Genomic DNA, 18,454 nt, shown 5'->3' with positions numbered 1-18,454 from the left:
GTTATACAATGACCAAGGGCAGACAACACAAACAGAGGTAAAGGCAGTTTTTCCCTTCTAATTTCCGGCATCTTGGAGTCTGTGCTCGACTCCAGCTGTCGCTCCATCTTCCATGTCAAGGATTTTTTCCTCTGATTGATGTCCTTAAGGGCGCCTTTATTACCACCCCGCTAAAAGCAGTACCTATTTATCTACTCGCATTTCTACTTTCAACCTGCTAGGTGGGCAGGTGAGCTGGGGCTAATGGCGGCTCCTCACCCTGAGCTGGGATCAAACTCAACCTTTTGATCAGCAGGATTTTTCTGCAGTACAGGAGAAAAACAGTATCAGGAAGATATCTGGGCAGAGGACAGCATAGAGAGCTGGAGGGAGGCTTGCCCCTCAAACCCCTAATAATTGTCTCCTGAATGGAGTTCACAGCTCCAAATTATATCACTTGAGAACATGGCACCAAATCCCAGGGCTGATCTCAGGTTGAACTGATGCACTGAATCAGTGGCACTTACCTAAATGTTGACTTACCAATTTCACATTGATTTAATGGATCTATGTTAGCCAGGATCACCAACAGAATTGAGGGACATGCTGTTCACTATTGCTTGCAAATAAAGGTGCAACGGCTCAAGCTGCTGGTGACAATTCCCCTATCCATGCATATATTTATCCCTTCTGTGTACACATGTGCTATGAATGTTGCTCAACCCCTACAGCTATCCTGCATGCAGTGGTTTGCTCCTTTGTTTATTTGTTTATGCATATATAAGTGAGCATACAAGAAGCTGCAACTAAGCATGATTTCCCATTTCTTCCAAACTGGGACAATAATGGTAACAGCTTCTCAATTAGTCTGGATATGAAATGATGGCTTTGTGTCAATATTAATTTCCTCTAACTGTTGTTTTAAATTTTTGAAATTATTTCCAAGTTTAAAACCATAAGGCAGCAGAAGGAACCTGCCTTAGCCAAAGTGTTGGTCAGAAACATGTTAAATCATGCGCTCTAAGTAGGGCTGCCCTTGAAGACGGCCTGGAAACTACAACTGGTACAACATCAACGGCCAGGTTCCAATGTGCCTTTCACTAGTTGGTTTAACACAGGGGTCCCCAAACTTTTTAAGCAGAGGGCCGGTCGACAATCCTTCAGACTGTGGAGGGGCCAAATTATCATTTGAAAAAAAAAAAAACACATTCCTATGCACACTGCACATGTCTTATTTGTAGTGCAGCAACAACAACAACAACGAAAGAACAATACAATATTTAAAAATGAAAACAATTTTAACCAACATAAACCTATTAGGATTTCAATGGAAAGTGTGGGCCTGCTACTGGCCAATGAGATAATCAAGTTAATTAGGATTGTTGTTGTTATTGTTGTTGTTGTTGTGTGCCTTCAAGTCATGTCAGAATTTGGCCGAGCCTAAGTCTACAATTAATTATTTATTTACTGCATTTATTTACTACATTTATATCCCACCCTTCTCACCCCGAAGGGGACTCAGAGCAGCTGTATGTACATACAATATATTATATTATTAGCATAACACAATATTAGCATTATACATTACTATATTGAACTATACCACTATACTATTATATAATATGCAATATATAACATATAATTAATATTATTATATGGTATTACTATTAGTATTATATTGTATAACATAAGATTATTATCAATATTATATGTATATACAATATATTATATTATTAAAACTGATATAAAATATTATATTATAAAATGAGGGCGGGGGCCAGGTAAATGACCTTGGAGGGCCGCATCCGGCCCCCAGGCCTTAGTTTGGGGACCCCTGGTTTAACATTTTGACTTGGCCTTTCAAGCTCTATTTAATATCTAGCCTTGGCACTTTATCACCAGCCCTGTCCCTGAAGTATACTGCACAAGCCCTGGCCGGCCTTATAGTCTGACCATATCTACTTGGCTCGGCTACTGCAATCAGTTGATGTTGAGTTTATGTTTTTAATTATTGTTCACATATTTTTATGTTGGTTATGCTTTGCAAAGTACATGTATTTTATAGTGTTGTATTTTAATTTTTGTTCCACTGAGCTTGGTCCCCATGTAAGCTGCCCCGAGTCCCTTCGGGGAGATGGAATGGGATATAAGAATAAAGTTGTTGTTGTTGTTGTTGTTGTTGTTATTTGAAATACAAGATGAGTCCATAGAAAACACTCTGCTGGCTGTTGTATTGGATCACATGTCGGACACTTCCCAAGTGTCTAGGACTGTGTGATGTATTGGTGAGTAATGCGTGCAGATCCCAGTAAGGTGGCCTTCTGTAGCTAGCAGATGGTAATTTTGTCAGCGCCGATTGTGTTTAAGTGCAGGCCAAGGTCTTTAGGCACTGCACCCAGTGTGCCGATCACCATTGGGACCACCTTGACTGGCTTGTGCCAGAGTCTTTGCAATTCGATCTTTAAATCCTCATATCGTGTCAGCTTTTCCAGTTGTTTCTCCTCAATCTTGCTATCACCTGGGATTGCTACATCGACAACCCATACTTTGTTTTTTAACACCTTCGTGATTATTATTATTATTATTATAAAATTAACATTGGTTTCTACATTCAGGTTTGTTTAAAAACCATTACCATTGTCCTTTTTTTGGCATAACGGAAACCTACGATTAACTGTGATGTTATGAACTTGGTATGTCTGACAATCAAGGACATTATGGCTTAAGGCAAGATGTGGTTATCTGAAGGTGGGTGTTAACTAAGCAATCCTTACGACTATGCTGATATGTAGGCAGTAACATCATCCTCATATATGCAAACAAAACCAAGAGCTACTCCTCGGCAAACTGGTTTGCCAAAAACCATCATGTGAAAGTTTGGGGTGGAAACAAGATAAGAGCAGCTTCTCTGATCACGTTTTACTTTCACTATCTTACATTAGGCCACATGTTTTAAAATGTTGTAAGTGAGGACTCACCTTGCTGAATCTGGGAGAGCAAGATGAGAACTGCCGTATCTCCACAGGTTCATCTTCAGTTGTGTCCTCGTCATCGTATGAGTTAATATGGTGGTAACGATCGGAGCGAGCTGAAACAAAACAATGGCCCACAAACACACCCAGCTTCAGGAATAAGAGAGTGGTTTCTGCTAAATTGCTTGTGTGTTCTCTAACATCCAAAAAAGGATGCTGTTGTAAAAATGTTTCTTCTTCTGACCACTGGGAAAAAGTTTTGGGTTTTGAAACCACTCAAAACTAGCACCTTCTTGTGACACGTGAGAGTTATTTGGAATTCATATCTCACAGGCATAGGTAGAAGGAAACAGTCTCAAATGCTATTCAGAGGTTTAGGCCACATGGTATACAGTAACTAGATGGGGGATTTGCAGGGTTAGAACCCAACATATCTGAAAGACAATCATATTTAAAGCCATCCTGAGCTGAAAGGTATCAGTCTCCTCAGCAGACATGGGTGTATGGCAATGTGCATGATAGTCCATGTATAAAACTGCCTCTGTGAAATAATTCTCCAAACAGAAGCAATTATTACAGACACATTACTACATGCCCCCTCTCTTCCAAGGACTAGACCCAGGCAACAGTTATGCCATTGATTTCCCAGTTTAAAACAAAAGACTCAGCTTATGCTTTGGATCTCCTAAGACAGCTAGTGTCACGGTTTGGGAAATACTTGATGCTGAAAGATGGGAAAGCCTATATATATCTCTATCCATTGTCTGTTTTGTCATGGTTATAATCAGCATTTAATGTTTGCCGTATATGTGTTCTGTGATCTGCCCTGAGTCCCCTTTGGGGTGAGAAGGGTGTAATATAAATACTGTAAATAAATGAATAATACTTCTTTGCTTTTAAACCCATCATTTCAAATGAAAATAGCAGTTTCTGGATAGGAAAAAATTGGAGGGTTTTGAAGCTGATGATTTTTTTGTTTGAGCAGATGGAGCGATGCAGTTTAATCCTTTTGCCGGAAGGAAAGCAAGAAGCTGCCTATACTGAGTCAGCCCATTGGTCCATTGACCTCAGTGGTTCTCAATATTTGATCCTCCAGGTGTTTTGGACTCCAGCTCCCACAATTCCGAGCAGCTGGTAAGCTGGCTGGGATTTCTCAGAGTTGAAGTCCAAAATAATTGGAGGACCAAAGGTTGGGAACCACTGATCCAGCACAACACTATTAGTGCTGATTCGTAGGGACATCCCAGGAGCCTTTTCCAGCTCTACTTTGAGATCATGAGAGTGAAAAGACCATGGTTTCATGGTGGAATGTATAAAGATTACATTCAGCCATGAAACCATGGCCTTTTACCTCTCACGATCCTGATGAAAACTACCTTTCTGAAGCTTCCAATTTCAGTAATCAGAAATGTCCTACTGGAGCACCTAGAACATCCCTCAAGAGAACGGTAAGCAAACAGGTGGCTTTTCAAAAAGATGTTGGAGTCCACATGGAGAACAAGTTAAGCATGAGCAGCTGAAAGAGCCAATGGGATTTTGGCCTGCATAAGTAGTATAGTGTCTAGATCCAGGGAAGTCATGCTACCCTTCTATTCTGCCTTGGTCAGACCACACCTGGAATTACACTGTGTCCAATTCTGGGCACCACAATTGAAGGGAGATGTTGACAAGTTGGAATGTGTCCAGAGGAGGGCGACTAAAATTATCAAGGGTCTGGAGAACAAGCCCTATGAAGAGCGGCTTAAAGAGTTGGGCATGTTTAGCCTGCAGAAGAGAAAGCTGAGAGGAGACATGATGAAGGCCATGTATAAATATGTGAGGGGAAGTCATAGGGAGGAGGAAGCAAGCTTGTTTTCTGCTGTCCTGGAGACTAGGATGCAGAACAATGGCTTCAAACTATAGGAAAGGAGATTCCACCTGAACATTAGGAAGAACTTCCTCACTGTGAGAGCTGTTCAGCAGTGGAACTCTCTCCCCCAGACTGTGGTGGAGGCTCCTTCTTTGGAGGCTTTTAAACAGAGGCTGGATGGCCATCTGTCAGGGGTGCTTTGAATGTGATTTTTCCTGCTTCTTAGCAGGGGATTGGACTGTATGACCCACGAGGTCTCTTCTAACTCTATGATTCTAACATGGGAACATTTGGAATTAGAGTGGATGGGCATCAGAAACTGGAGCAAGTGGTATGTCTCAGCCTTACTTGGTTTATTAAAGCAAAATATTGTGGAAGGAGAAAAGAAAAAGTTGAAAACTTGCTGTCAAAGTAGCTGGTGTCTTCTTCGGACTCTAAGTGGGGGATGAACTCTGCTTTCTGCCTCAGAAGCCCATTCCAGTCCAGATCTTTGAAAAACGAGTGTTGTTTCACCTCAAAAGCACCACCTGCAGAGAAACAGAACACTGGAGTCTTGCTGCCCTCTGCCGGACAAAGCGACAAATCAAACCAGGAACAGTGGGAGGGACAGGGAGGTGGTTTTCTTGCCCAGAAACAAGAGATGGATATAGACAGAGACAAGGGGGAGTGTGGAGTGCGCACACCAAGCGACCATATGGTCAAGGCTAAACCTAGCCAATAGTTTGATGTTCTAGGCTGCAACATTTTAAAGAAAAACTATGACAATACTAGGAAGAGGAATTTGTCTCCTTCCTTCTGAAATGCTCATACTCAAACTACATGTAGCCCACACTCCCCCTGCCCCATCTGCACTTACCTGCCCCCAGACGGAGAAGGGGGTTTGTCTGCAGGAGGCAGGAGATGAGATGCTGAGCGTCGGCTGGAAGTGCCTCCTCCCCTTCTGGCCACAAGATGTCATCTGAAAGTGACAGAGAAAAGAGAGGTAGGTAAAGGTTTCCCCCTGACATTAAGTCTAGTCTTGTCTGTCTCTGGGGGTTGGAGCTCATTTCCATTTCTAAGTCAAAGAGCCAGTGTTGTCCATAGACGTCTCCAAGGTTATGTGGCTGGCATACTGCATGGAGAGCCATTACCTTCCCATCGGAGTGGTATTTCCCACCGGAGTTGTATCTATTGATCTTCTCACATTTGCATGTTTTCAAACTGCTAGGTTGGCAGAAACTGGGGGCTAATTTATTATTTATTTATTTACAGTATTTATATTCTGCCCTTCTCACCCTGAAGGGGACTCAGGGCGGATCACATTACACATATAAGGCAAACATTAAATGCCTTAACATAGAACAAAGACAGAGACAAACGCAGGCTCCAAGCTGGCCTCAAACTCATGATCTCTTGGTCAAAGTGATTTGTTGCAGTTGGCTGCAGTTGGCTGCTCACCAGCCTGCGCCACAGCCCGGGCCTAACAGAGGGAGCTCACCCCTCTCATAGAATCATAGAGTTGGAAGAGACCTCACGGGCCATCCAGTCCAACCCCCTGCAAGAAGCAGGAAAATCTCATTCAAAGCACCCCTGACCGATGGCCATCCAGCCTCTGCTTAAAAGCCTCCAAAGAAGGAGCCTCCACCACAGTCTGAGGCAGAGAGTTCCACTGCCGAACAGCTCTCACAGTCAGGAAGTTCTTCCTGATGTTCAGGTGGAATCTCCTTTCCTGTAGTTTGAAGCCATTGTTCCGCATCCTAGTCTCCAGGCAGCAGCAAACAAGCTTGCTCCCTCCTCCCTATGACTTCCCCTCACATATTTGTATATGGCTATCATGTCTCCTCGGATTTGAAACGCCGACCTTTGGTGAGCAAGTTCAATGGTTTAATCTGCTGCACCACTGGGGGCTCCACAACAAAGAGAAGGAGTTGCAATTGTGGAGTGACGAAGAAAGGAAGGTAGTTGCGGTAAACCGTAAGAAGGGGTGACCGGGTGGATAATGGTGGATAATGGACACATATTCCATCATAATGGCTGCGACTTAGGCCCCTTCTACACTGTCCTATATCCCAGTATCTCATCCCAGATTGTCTGCTTATCCCAGATTATATGGCAGTGGAGACTCATATAATCAAGCAGATCATCTGGGATCAGGTCCTGGGATACAGGGCAGTGTATATCCAGGCTTACATGACAAAAATGTGGTTTTTCCTGCATGCATTGGACTGGATGGCACTTCCAATTCTATGCAAATTCATATGGGAGAGCAACAAATTGTTTCTCAATCCAGAGATTTCAGGCTCATCCCAGCCCTTTATCTTGTGTTTTGTGATTTTCTCTCTATGTCCTTTTCTACACCTAATTCAGTTGTTTACTCTTTAACCCCTGGTATTTCGCCACCTATTACCAGGAGAACCTTATTCCCTTAGAGTAGTGGTTCTCAACCTGTGGGTCCCCAGATGTTTTGGCCTCCAACTCCCAGAAATCCAAACAGCTAGTAAGCTGGCTGAGATTTCTGGGAGTTGTAGGCCAAACACTTTGGGACCACAGGTTGAGAACCATTGCCTTAGAGCAAATTCTAAGGTCAGTGAGTATGTCTGCACACAATGGGACTACAATGACCAACGCTTGGCCTCCACGTACCAGTGATGACTTGACCAAAGAGCTCCTCGGGAGTGTCTCCGAAGAAAGGTACGCAGCCCACCAGGAACTCATACAGGATGATGCCCATAGCCCACCAGTCCACTGGCTTCCCATAGCCTTGGCGGAGGATCACTTCAGGAGCAATATATTCTGGAGTCCCACAAACCTATAAAGACACTTGTTTTTATTTAGCTGCCACAGATATTGGTTCACCAAGCCCTAGGAATCTCACTCCAGCATGCAACTCTGGCTGTTCTTTGGTTTGGCTTAATGGTCAAGAAGCCCTAAATGCTGAACTATGGCTGAAATAAGACAGGTCTGGACCCATTCAAGACATGGATAAGTTGTTCTAAGTTGCATTAAACTTCCAAAAAGGAAGCGCAAAGTGAATACATTTCTCATCTATGAAAATGGCTACCATGTGTTTGTACTCTAGATTTTGACAACATATTTGTATCAATGAGACTGTTTTCTTAACAAATTTAGTTAGATTCTTTCTAGTTTTTAAATAAAAACAAAGTGTGTTGCTTCCAAGTATGTTCTTGCCATTTCCAAGTATTGATCTATCGACCTATCGAATTCATATGTTGCCTTTCTCCTGGAGTGAGTGAGGACCAGATACTCATCAGCCTTGATGTATACCACAGCACTATCCCAATTACTAAATCTCAAATCATATAACCTTGCAACATTGTTCCAATTGCACGCTTTGGGATGCACCCACCCCTCTCATGCTCCGCCTGCACATGCCCACACAGACAGACTATATTAGCGTCTTACCTGTTTGTCTAGGAACTCCCTGGCATCCTTTTCAATGTGACCTTCGTACAAATTGGTGGTAAGGCTCATCAGCCCCATCTTGGAGAGACCAAAGTCAGTCAACTTGATGTGTCCCATAGAGGTGATGAGTAAGCTGGGGAGAAAGTCAGAATGAGAACCATCAGAGGGAGTAGATCGCAGTTATTTTTTGCCATAAACAATGGCAGTTTCCCAATTCGGAAGGAGAGCGGCCTGCTGCCAACGATGACAAAGGAACCTGAGAAATACCAGCCAGGTTGAGCCAAATGTGTTCTTGCCCTTCCTGCTTCATAACCTAAACCCAAATAGGTGCCCCCTCCTGCTTTCAGGCATCATACTTGTCAGGCTTGAGGTCACGGTGAACAATGCCATAGTTGTGCAAATACTCCAAGGCAAGGACAGTCTCAGCAAAGTACATGCGGGCCATCTCCACTGGCAGGGCTCCTATGTTCTTCAACAACGTGGCACAGTCCCCACCTGCCAGGAGAAAGGCGAAATGGTTAGGGAGATTGCAAGGGTCCTTTTCTGTTCCCAGAGTGGGTTACTACCCTGCCCTGTCCTTGTATTAGAGCCTGCAAAACAACATAAGAAGAGCTAATGGATCTGACCAAGCCTATTTCATCTAGCATTTTGTTTTCCCACATGGGCCAACCACACGACTAAGGAAAGGCTACCTCAATACAAACATCCTCTTACTCATGCTCCCAAACAAGTGCCATACACTCATTTATAAGTTGACCTCATGAATAAATCGAGGGTAGGTTTGGAGGCCAAATTTATTGATTTTGATATACTGTATATACTCGAGTATAAGCCTAGTTTTTCAGCCCCTTTTTAAGACTGAAAAAGCCCCCCTCGGCTTATACTCGGGTGAGGGACCTGGTTGGCTTATATTTGGGTCAGCTCATACTCAAGAACATATGGTACATTTATTATTTTTCTCTATTATTATTGGTATTATTACATTTATTATTTTTTGCTATTATTGTTGCTACTATTACATTTATTTTACTCTATTATTATTATTATTATTATTATTATTATTATTATTATTATTATTATTATTAATACATTTATAATTTCACTCTGATCTTATTATTATTGTTATTACTATTATTGCATTTATTATCTTACTCTATTTATTATTACTTGTATTATTTCCTATATTTATTATTATTATTATTACATGTAATATTTTACTCTATTATTATTAAAAGGATACATAAGCACATTTACATTGAAGAAGATGAGAATAATGATTTGATCAGAGTTGGACAGTCTTATCTTAAATTTGAGCTTTATGTAAATATTCAAAAACATTTAACCTACTGAAGCCTCAATTAATGTAATTTTATTGGTATCTATTTTTACTTCTGAAATTTACCACCCTCGGCTTAAACTGGAGTCAATGTTTTCCCAGTTTTTTTGTGGTAGAATTAGGTGCCTCGGCTTATATTCGAGTTGGCTTATACTCGAGTATATACGGTAACGTATGGATGCTGAGGGTCATTCTGTGGAGAGCGGAACGCACCAATGTTAATTCCAGAGGTAAGCTGTCCTTGGCCACTGCTCCTATTGAAAAGGCCAGAAACAGCATGATGGTAGAGAGAGTAGAGAGAGTTGGTGCTTTTTTAAACATTCTCCCAGGATGGACTAGCCTTTCGCAACTCTTCTCAGAGAAACGAACCTTAAATTGTGCGCAGAAGTACCATAATTCCTCACAGATTATTTATTTCCCAACATTCCATCACTGAGTTAATCCAGATTTTAGTATCAGAAATGACAAAATTGGAAAAACTGAGCAAACAATGAGCAATGTTTGAAGTCCAGGAGTGATATGAATTAGTTTTTTTTTAACTTTTTCTTTTGTTTGTGTTTCTACCAAATTTAAACAATGTATTGCAACATTTAATCAAGAAGCATTTTTAATATCTTAGGTCTGGTTTGTGGTAAAATATACTGAACAAAAGGGTGATAATTTTACAATGGAGTTCCCCATTTTCTGGAGAAGACAAACACTTGCTGGATACTAGTCCAGTAGTATTTTATTTTCCCAAAATGAGCAAGCACAGGACTTTGATTTTCTTAGCTCGTCAATCCCGTTACCTTTTATATTATCCTGCCAAGTTAGACAAATTGCACAATTCAAATAATGCACTGCAACCTCCCTGCAGACAATCCCAATTACCGTTTTCACCTATCATCTCTTTGAAAAGTGACTTCTTTAGATGATAGCACTCCCAGAATCCCTCAGGTTGAATATCTGCTAGCCTTTGCTGGCTGGGGGGAACTGAAAGCTGTAATCCAAGTAAGCAAGGTTTCCAGCTTTCTGGCTGCAATTAACATGTATGTGCCTTAGAAGCATGGTAAGCTATTTCCCACTAAGACCAGGCATCCATTTAGTTCAGCAATTCCCCAGGATTTCAGAGAGATGTTCTTCCCAGCTCTATCTAGAACAATAGTTCCCAACCTTTGGGCCTCCAAGTGTTTTGGACTTTGGCTCCCACAATTCCTAACAGCTGGTAAGCTGGCTGGGATTTCTGGGTGTTGAAGTCCAAAACACCTGGAGGTCCAAACGTTGGGAAGCACTGATGTAGAATTATTAGGAAGTCAACCTGTGATCTTCTGCATGCAATTTGTCACCATAACCACTGGGCTATAATTCTATTTTCACTTTCATCCTCACATGAAAACAAGGTTGTAGTTTGTCAAACTGAGTATAATTAGTAGTAGAGACGGAATATTAATTCATTCATTTATTGCCTTTCTTCTAGAGTGGGACCCAAGGCTGGTTCCAAAATATTTGTTAATTCAGTAGAGTCTCACTTATCCAACCTTCACTTATCCAACGTTCTGTATTATCCAACACAGTTTGCCTTTTAGTAGTCAATGTTTTTGTAGTCAATTTTCAATTCATTGCGAAGTGTTGGTGCTAAATTTGTAAATACAGTAGTTATTACATAACGTTATTGTCTATTGAATTGCTTTTTCTGTCCATTTGTTGTAAATTTGTAATTTGTAAGCACCATTTGGTGCTTAATTTGTAAAATCATAACGTAATTTGACATTTAATAGGCTTTTCCTTAGTCCCTCCTTATTATCCAACATTTTCACTTATCCAATGTTCTGCCAGTCTGTTTATGTTGGATAAGTGAGACTCTACTGTAATTTACAATCAAAATTAAACCATATAAAACAGTATAAATGTTTTTAAAAACAAACGTAAGTTTAAAAAGAATAAAATATCCTCATTAAAAATCTTCCTGTTTACATGTTTACATGGATAGGAATGTTTTGACTTGCTGGGAAAAGAAAAGCAGGGAGACCAGCCTAGCCGCTGACAGAAGGGTGTTCCAGGGGATGGGAGCAGCCACTGAGAAGGCTCTCTCTTGTGTCCTCACCAAGCCAGACTGCAATGATGGTGGGACTGAGAGAAAACCTTTCCCTGGGGATCTCAAAGCGCCGGCACATCTGTATCAGGGGACATGGTTTTTCAGGTAGTCTGGACCCAGGCCTTACAGGGTTTTACAGTCATGACCAGCATTTTGAATTGTACCTGGAAACAATCCAGTGAAACTATCTTTACAAGGGAGCTGTATCCTCTCTATAACTTACTTATTTTATAGATATCCATTGTAATATACTCTAGAACAATGGTTCTCAACCTGTGGATCCCCAGATGTTTTGGCCTTCAACTCCCAGAAATCCTAACAGCTGGTAAACTGGCTGGGATTTCTGGGAATTGTAGGCCAAAACACCTGGGGACCCACTGGTTGAGAATCACTGATCTAGAACATTGTTTCCTAAACTTTTTTTTCTTTCAGATGCTGGCTGGGGCTTCTGGGAATTGACGTCCAAAACAGATGGGGACCTATGTTGGAGAAACACTACTCTAGAATATATACTATTTCTATGGTAATGTTTTGAGGTTAGTTTATGCTAACAGAACCACTTCCTTTTGGGTCATTTGCAAAAGAGATTTCATTATATAGGCATGTTGCAAGTCGCTTCTGGTTGCAAGCAGCCAGTAATGAAAGGACCAAGGCAGTGACATCTCCGGCCCACCCTGTTTGGGTATCCGGCAGAACGCCAAAGCCTTAAATCAAGAAATAGTTTTTTAAGATCCACAGAGATACTTGCAGGAACACCTCAGCAAGCCAGAGTCCAAAAGTGGCAGTCTAAAACCCGGAACCTCAATCAGTGGCTGACGCTGAATGAGAGACTCCCTCCTGGGCACACAGAAAACTGGGTGACTTGGAAGGCGATGAACAGACTGTGCTCTGGTGCCACAAAATGCAGAGCCAACCTTAAGAAATGGGGCTACAAAGTGGAGTCCACAACATACGAGTGTGGAGGAGAGCAAACCACAGACCACCTACTACAATGCAGTCTTAGTCCTGCCACATGCACTATGAAGGATCTTCTTACAGCGATACCAGAGGCACTCCAAGTGGCCAGCTACTGGTCAAAGGACATTTAGTATAATGCCAAGCTTTTTTTAAAACTTAAGTTTGTCTTTTCAAATGCATTACAACTTGTACCCTTGGTTTGCTTCTGACACAATAAATAAATAAATAGTATATAAGCAAAGGCTAGCCTAGAGGCTACGGACCATGGGCTTTCTGTCCCTCTGCACTCTTGGGGCTGCGTACCTTCAACATACTCCATGACCATGCAGAGGTAGCGCTTGGTCTCAAAAGAGCAAAACATGCTGACCACGAAAGGGTTCTCTGCAAATGTCAGGATGTCACGTTCTACAAAAGCTTGTTGGATCTGGTTGCGCAAGATGAGATTCTGCTTGTTAATCTTCTTCATGGCAAAACGCTGCCGGGTCTCTTTATGCCGTACCAAGTACACAGCTCTGGGGTAGGAGAAAGAAGGAGAGAAGTGATTGGCAAGAGGCATCTTGTGCTCCAAGTAACAAGTCAGAGCTCCTCTGCCAGTATCAGAAATCAAGAGTTTTCTATTTTAACCCAGCCACAAAAGCCCTCCAAAGACACACTCTGAAGAACAGGATAGAGAACTGGAAAGACTTCACTCAATTCCTGATTGACCTGTTTCATGATTAGAATCCCCTAGTCTTAAGAAGGAAGGAACTATGAAACTAGCACTTGTGATAGATAGATAGATAAAATTAAAACAGTATTTTAAAAATGAAACAACAATAAAATCACACCATGAAGGATGATTATGAGACCAGAAAAACTAGGTCTATTTGCAAACAGTTAAGACACATATTGTAGGGTATGATATCCCAGAAGGCCCTGATATTTCTCATGCTGGCCAGTTTAAGGGAGCGTACTGGCAAGTGTATAACCCAGGCCTTTATGACTGATTTTAAGAAGCTTTGTATGGGTGCAGGTGATTGATTATTCTTATTAGCCACTCACTTTTTCTAGTATCTCACTCAGGAGTGAGACAAAATTTGCAAAATGTTTTATTCCTGGTTTGAAAGTGTTATTTACTGTTAAATTGTGTGATTCTTATTTTGAAATGAGTTGTTATACTCCAGATCCCAAGCTGAATGTTTTTGTGCCTGCCACAAACTATGTTGAATTGACTGAGACTCCATGAGATATCCATTGGAAACCTATAGCAAAATGCGCTGCAGGATGTCCATGTGTTTATGATAGAATCAATTAGGAAATGACATAACCCAGGAACAAAAATCATGTTACATAGTGTTATCAATTAGAAAATTAGCTTTTTCTGAGCCTATCCTTGCACTCTGAACTCAGTTTGCAGCTATTAAAGCTACCTAACAGGTATTAAAACAAAACGGGGACAAAGAGGAAAAGCAAGAGAAGAGGTAAACTCGGACGTTTTAAAAATGGCTGGAAAAATGGAACGGCAGAGCATTAATCAGGAATGTCCTTACCAAATTGTAACAGTTGGAGCATATGATCTAATCCTGAACTGCAGGAACAGAACCTTTGGCTCAGAGTAAGCTTTTGAGCTTGATTTTATGCTGAATTGGAAGCAAAGAGAACTGCCCATGCAAACAGACCCAAGGAGCTTGGTATCTGAGCAAACCCACTCACCCATATGCCCCATTGCTTATAAGTTTGATCGTTTCGAAGTCTCCTTCTCCTGGTGGCTTTTTTGGCTTTGGAGTAGTCCCACGACTCTGTAACGGTAAGCATATTGAGCGTGAACACACAGTACATATGGAGATACGTACCATACTTCAGTCCCAGTATTTTAAACTGCCTTCTTTACAAAAGCTAACATTGTCTTTGGGCCTGGAATAAATCACTTCTAAATACTGTTCACCTCTACAATGGAAATGATGGGGCATTAGTCTGAAACTGTATGTGCATGGCAGTCAGGTGTAGCATGCTGGCACCTGACAGCAGGGACACTTTCGTGGTAGAGATACTTCACTGATATAGAAGCCTATTAAGAAGTACTCCATGTTGAGTCCCTCTGGTTCAGTGGTTCTCAAGCTGGGGTCCCCAGATGTTTTTGGCCTACAACTCCCAGAAATCCCAGCCAGTTTACCAGCTGTTGGGATTTCTGGGAGTTAAAGGCCAAAAACATCTGGGGACTCCAGGTTGAGAACCATTGCTCTGGTTCATCAGAAAGGGTCCCTAAGCCAGGCACACCTTGGTCAGGCAGATGAAAACTCAGCATTGTAAGAAATTCCACGAAATGCATTGAGCCTTCTTTTTATTGTCCTCGGTCCTTCATTCTCTTTATCCCAGAGTTATAGAATGGTCCATTGACAGATCCTGCTACTCAGATATTATCCCCATTTAATCTGAACAGAGCTTTTTTGGTACTACGACAGTCATAAGAAATGTCCCAAGGAATTCTGGGAGATGTTGTCTGAAAGAGAAACTTTTTACCTTGCTCTGAGCTGGTGAAAGACTTGGCTGGGAGGAATTTATCTGTTTCTCTGCCTCTCTCATCCTTACTAATATTTTACATAGAGAAGAAAAGTCCACATAGCATTTTTTTAAAGGGGGAAAATTACATTCTATTCAACTCTTAACTAACCTGCCCAGTTCTTGTAATCTTTTGAACACACGTAAGAGACACCGAACACCTAGCACCATCCTACTTCTTTCTTTCCTAAGGGCTATCTCAAGGATTGGTTCTTGATTTCACATATTTGCCACTAAGGGCAAATATGATGCAGGAAAGATTGAGTCCAAATCACCTTCCTTTCCCAATCAGCTAGGATACTGTGTTATTGGAGGCTTTCATGGGTTGCTGTCAGTTTTCCGGGCAGTATGGTCATGTTCCAGAAGCATTCTCTCCTGACATTTCGCCCACTCTGAGGATGTGTGATGACTCATGGGCCATGTAGTCCCGTTCCTAGTACTATTGTGGCAGATGAAGAGGAAAACTTGGGTTTCCCACCGTTTCAGCCAGAATCGGAGCCCTCGCACCTGCAAGATGTTTGCCCACAAGAAGTCAGCCAAACAAGCCTTGAGCAGAAATCTCCCCCATTTTCTCGCCGGGATTATTATAATCAAGATAGAGGCGCTAGGGAGGCGAATCGCAGAAGCGCCAGGATTGCTGCCAGACAATTAGCTGATTAAGCCTGTTTCCCTTGGGAAATCTTAAGGAGTCATGCATCTGGACACAGTATGGGTTTCGTTTCTTGTTCCCCAGGGAAAGTGTTCCTTGGCGGGAAAACAAGATCCTATATAGGTGTTTACCCGCAAGGAAATCCTTGCGGAGTCAATTCGTCACCTTGTGGAGTGAGATCGTGTGTGGACTACGCTACTCCAGTCCCTTGCCTCCAGGACCAAGTTCCAAGCCTTGTTTCATGGACCTTGTTCTAGCATCAAGCTTCCTTGTTTCCAAGGACCTTGCCACGGACCTTGTTCTTGCTTCTTGCCTATTGTTGCCACGTATCAAGCCTTGTTGCCAAGAATCTAGGTTGCTTCCAGCCTTGTTGTCAAGCTCCATTGGACTAAAGGACCCTGTCATTTCCCCACACTTTGCTTGGCAAAGTGTGTGTTTCGGTTATTGGATTATAACTTTGGACTCTAATATCACATATTGGACATTGTTTTCCTGGACTATATTTGACCTTGCCTGAAAGGTCTACTTCTGGACTATATTCTTCACTTGATTTTATTGACTTTATATATTCCTTTAATAAAGATATTAGATAGATTCTGGTCTCTGCGCATGGTTATTGGTGCTCTGCAGCCTGGGTCCTGACAGGATGCTTGCCATAGATGTGGGCGTAACGTCAGGTGAGAATGCTTCTGGAATATGGTCATACAGCCTGGAAAACTCACAGTAACCCAGTTAGGATACTGTTCAGAATGGACTTATGGAATTGCAAACTTGGAGGTTGAGAAACTGCTTTAGATAATGTGTTCTGATAACTTCCATACCAGTGAGGCAACAAATCTGCTCCGGGATTGAATCCAAACTTGAATCATCCAAGATGCTGAACCCTAAGTTCATCACTTTGGATAACTTTCTTAAAGTTCATAGTAAAACTAAGAAGAACCCCCAGGCCAATGGCATGGAAACCACCATCTACTTCTGGTTGTGGGCACGGCTTCATAATTTTATCTCCAACGCAATGCCTTGTACTGGTGCTAATGTTGTTCTAGGAAGGACGTTTCCTGCCTCTCCAGCTATGGGGAAAACTCCCCAAGTTTGAAGAGTACACAAGAGGAAGAAATAACTGCAGACACACCTCTTTCTCTAGGAATTGATTTGGCATATGTGTCATTAGACATTTGTATCTTCCTTCCCATCTCAAAGGAATGTCGTGATCCGCAATTGTTTTATCATCAAGAAACAAAACATGCCGTCCAAATTTGCAGGAGGACCATCAGTTTTGAAAATCCAAATTCCTTTCTTCAGGCAACTTAATACAAAGCACATGCCATCCACCTTAAAATGTTTCTGAAAGACCGCCTTCGTTCATCTCTAAGAGGGCGGATGAGTTTCTTCATGAATCGAAATTCACTAAAGCAGGCATGGGCAAACTTTGGCCTTCCAGGTGTTTTGGACTTCAATTCCCACAATTCCTAACAGCCTACTGGCTGTTAGGAATTGTGAGAGTTGAAGTCCAAAACGCCTGGAGGGCCAAAGTTTGCCCATGCCTGCACTAGAGGCAGGTACCAACAATGCCTCCGTTTCCATCATATGTGGCCCAAATGAGTGCTATCATTATATTATGACCAGTACGGAACATGTTATGAGGAGATGGCAGCCCTAGACTGTGGCCGGGCTGTGGCGCAGCTGGCTAGTAACCAGCTGCAATAAATCACTACTGACCGAGAAGTCATGAGTTCGAAGCCCGGGTTGGGTTAAGCCCCCGATCATTAAATAGCCCGGCTTGCTGTTGACCTATGCAGCCCCGAAAGACAGTTGCATCTGTCAATTAGGGAAATTTAGGTACGCTTTATGCGGGGAGGCTAATTTAACTAATTTACAACATCATAAAACTGCCAGCAAAACACGGGGAAAGGAATGAGGAAGTACAGCCACTAGTGGACAGTGAAGCAACAGCTCCCCCTGTGGCCGGAATCGTAAAGCTGGAAAAAAAATGTTAAATGCCTCTGTGTCTGTCTATATATGTTGTTTGTCTGTTGGCATTGAATGTTTGCCATATATGTATTCATTGTAATCCGCCCTGAGTCCCCTTCGGGGTGAGAAGAGCGGAATATAAATACTGTAAATAAATAATAAATAATAGACTGGGACCAAGCAGGACTAAGAACCAATGCTCTTAGAATATGTCTTCTTTTCCCACTCTATCAACTCATTTTCTTTTTATTTTCATCCTCTATCCAGGTGTGTGGCACCTCACACCAGCTAACATAGTTATTAGTGAGAGATGATAGGAAAAACAGTCCAACACATCTGGAAGGTTTAAGTTGAACACTTTCAAAAAGTTAGCATTTAAAGGTCCTGTTGTAATCCTCATCCCTTATCACTGGTGCCATCTCTACTCAGTCCAAGATGGGTGTACTTTGGATCTTGCCACAATCCCTGGGGAACAGCTTGCAAATACATTCACTTGTTGGGATTGGAGCTCCCCAAATCCCCCATCTGGCATGCCTAGCACATCGTGAATGGGTGGGATGAATATTCATTGCAAAAGATGAGAAAAACCATGGGTCACACAGGACTCCAAACAGCCTTCTGGATCTTGGACTTCAATTAAGAATTTGCTAGTATGAACATTTTTTTTCATGGTGGATCATTCTTGTCAAAAAGGGGACAGCTAAATCAATCTAAAATGTTTTAATCA

General features: G+C 42.0%; 1 protein-coding gene across 4 annotated transcripts in view; it reads right to left on the bottom strand.

Moving 5' to 3' along the window:
* The window catches only part of mast1 (microtubule associated serine/threonine kinase 1), a 176,976-nt gene that overhangs the window by 19,000 nt on the left and 139,522 nt on the right, over positions 1 to 18,454 (bottom strand). For all 4 annotated transcript variants that reach the window (XM_062974136.1, XM_008103094.3, XM_008103095.3 and 1 more), the window contains 8 exons: positions 14,262 to 14,347; positions 12,873 to 13,081; positions 8,559 to 8,697; positions 8,203 to 8,335; positions 7,423 to 7,588; positions 5,657 to 5,758; positions 5,205 to 5,327; positions 2,958 to 3,067 (listed from right to left, as the gene is read on the bottom strand). In XM_062974136.1, coding sequence (XP_062830206.1) covers positions 2,958 to 3,067; positions 5,205 to 5,327; positions 5,657 to 5,758; positions 7,423 to 7,588; positions 8,203 to 8,335; positions 8,559 to 8,697; positions 12,873 to 13,081; positions 14,262 to 14,347 — 1,068 coding nt within the window. The remainder of the gene's footprint in view (positions 1 to 2,957; positions 3,068 to 5,204; positions 5,328 to 5,656; positions 5,759 to 7,422; positions 7,589 to 8,202; positions 8,336 to 8,558; positions 8,698 to 12,872; positions 13,082 to 14,261; positions 14,348 to 18,454) is intronic.

Source organism: Anolis carolinensis, chromosome 2 (assembly GCF_035594765.1).
Source record: "Anolis carolinensis isolate JA03-04 chromosome 2, rAnoCar3.1.pri, whole genome shotgun sequence".
NCBI classification, from domain to species: domain Eukaryota; kingdom Metazoa; phylum Chordata; class Lepidosauria; order Squamata; family Dactyloidae; genus Anolis; species Anolis carolinensis.
This window is presented reverse-complemented; position numbering and strand designations above follow the sequence as displayed.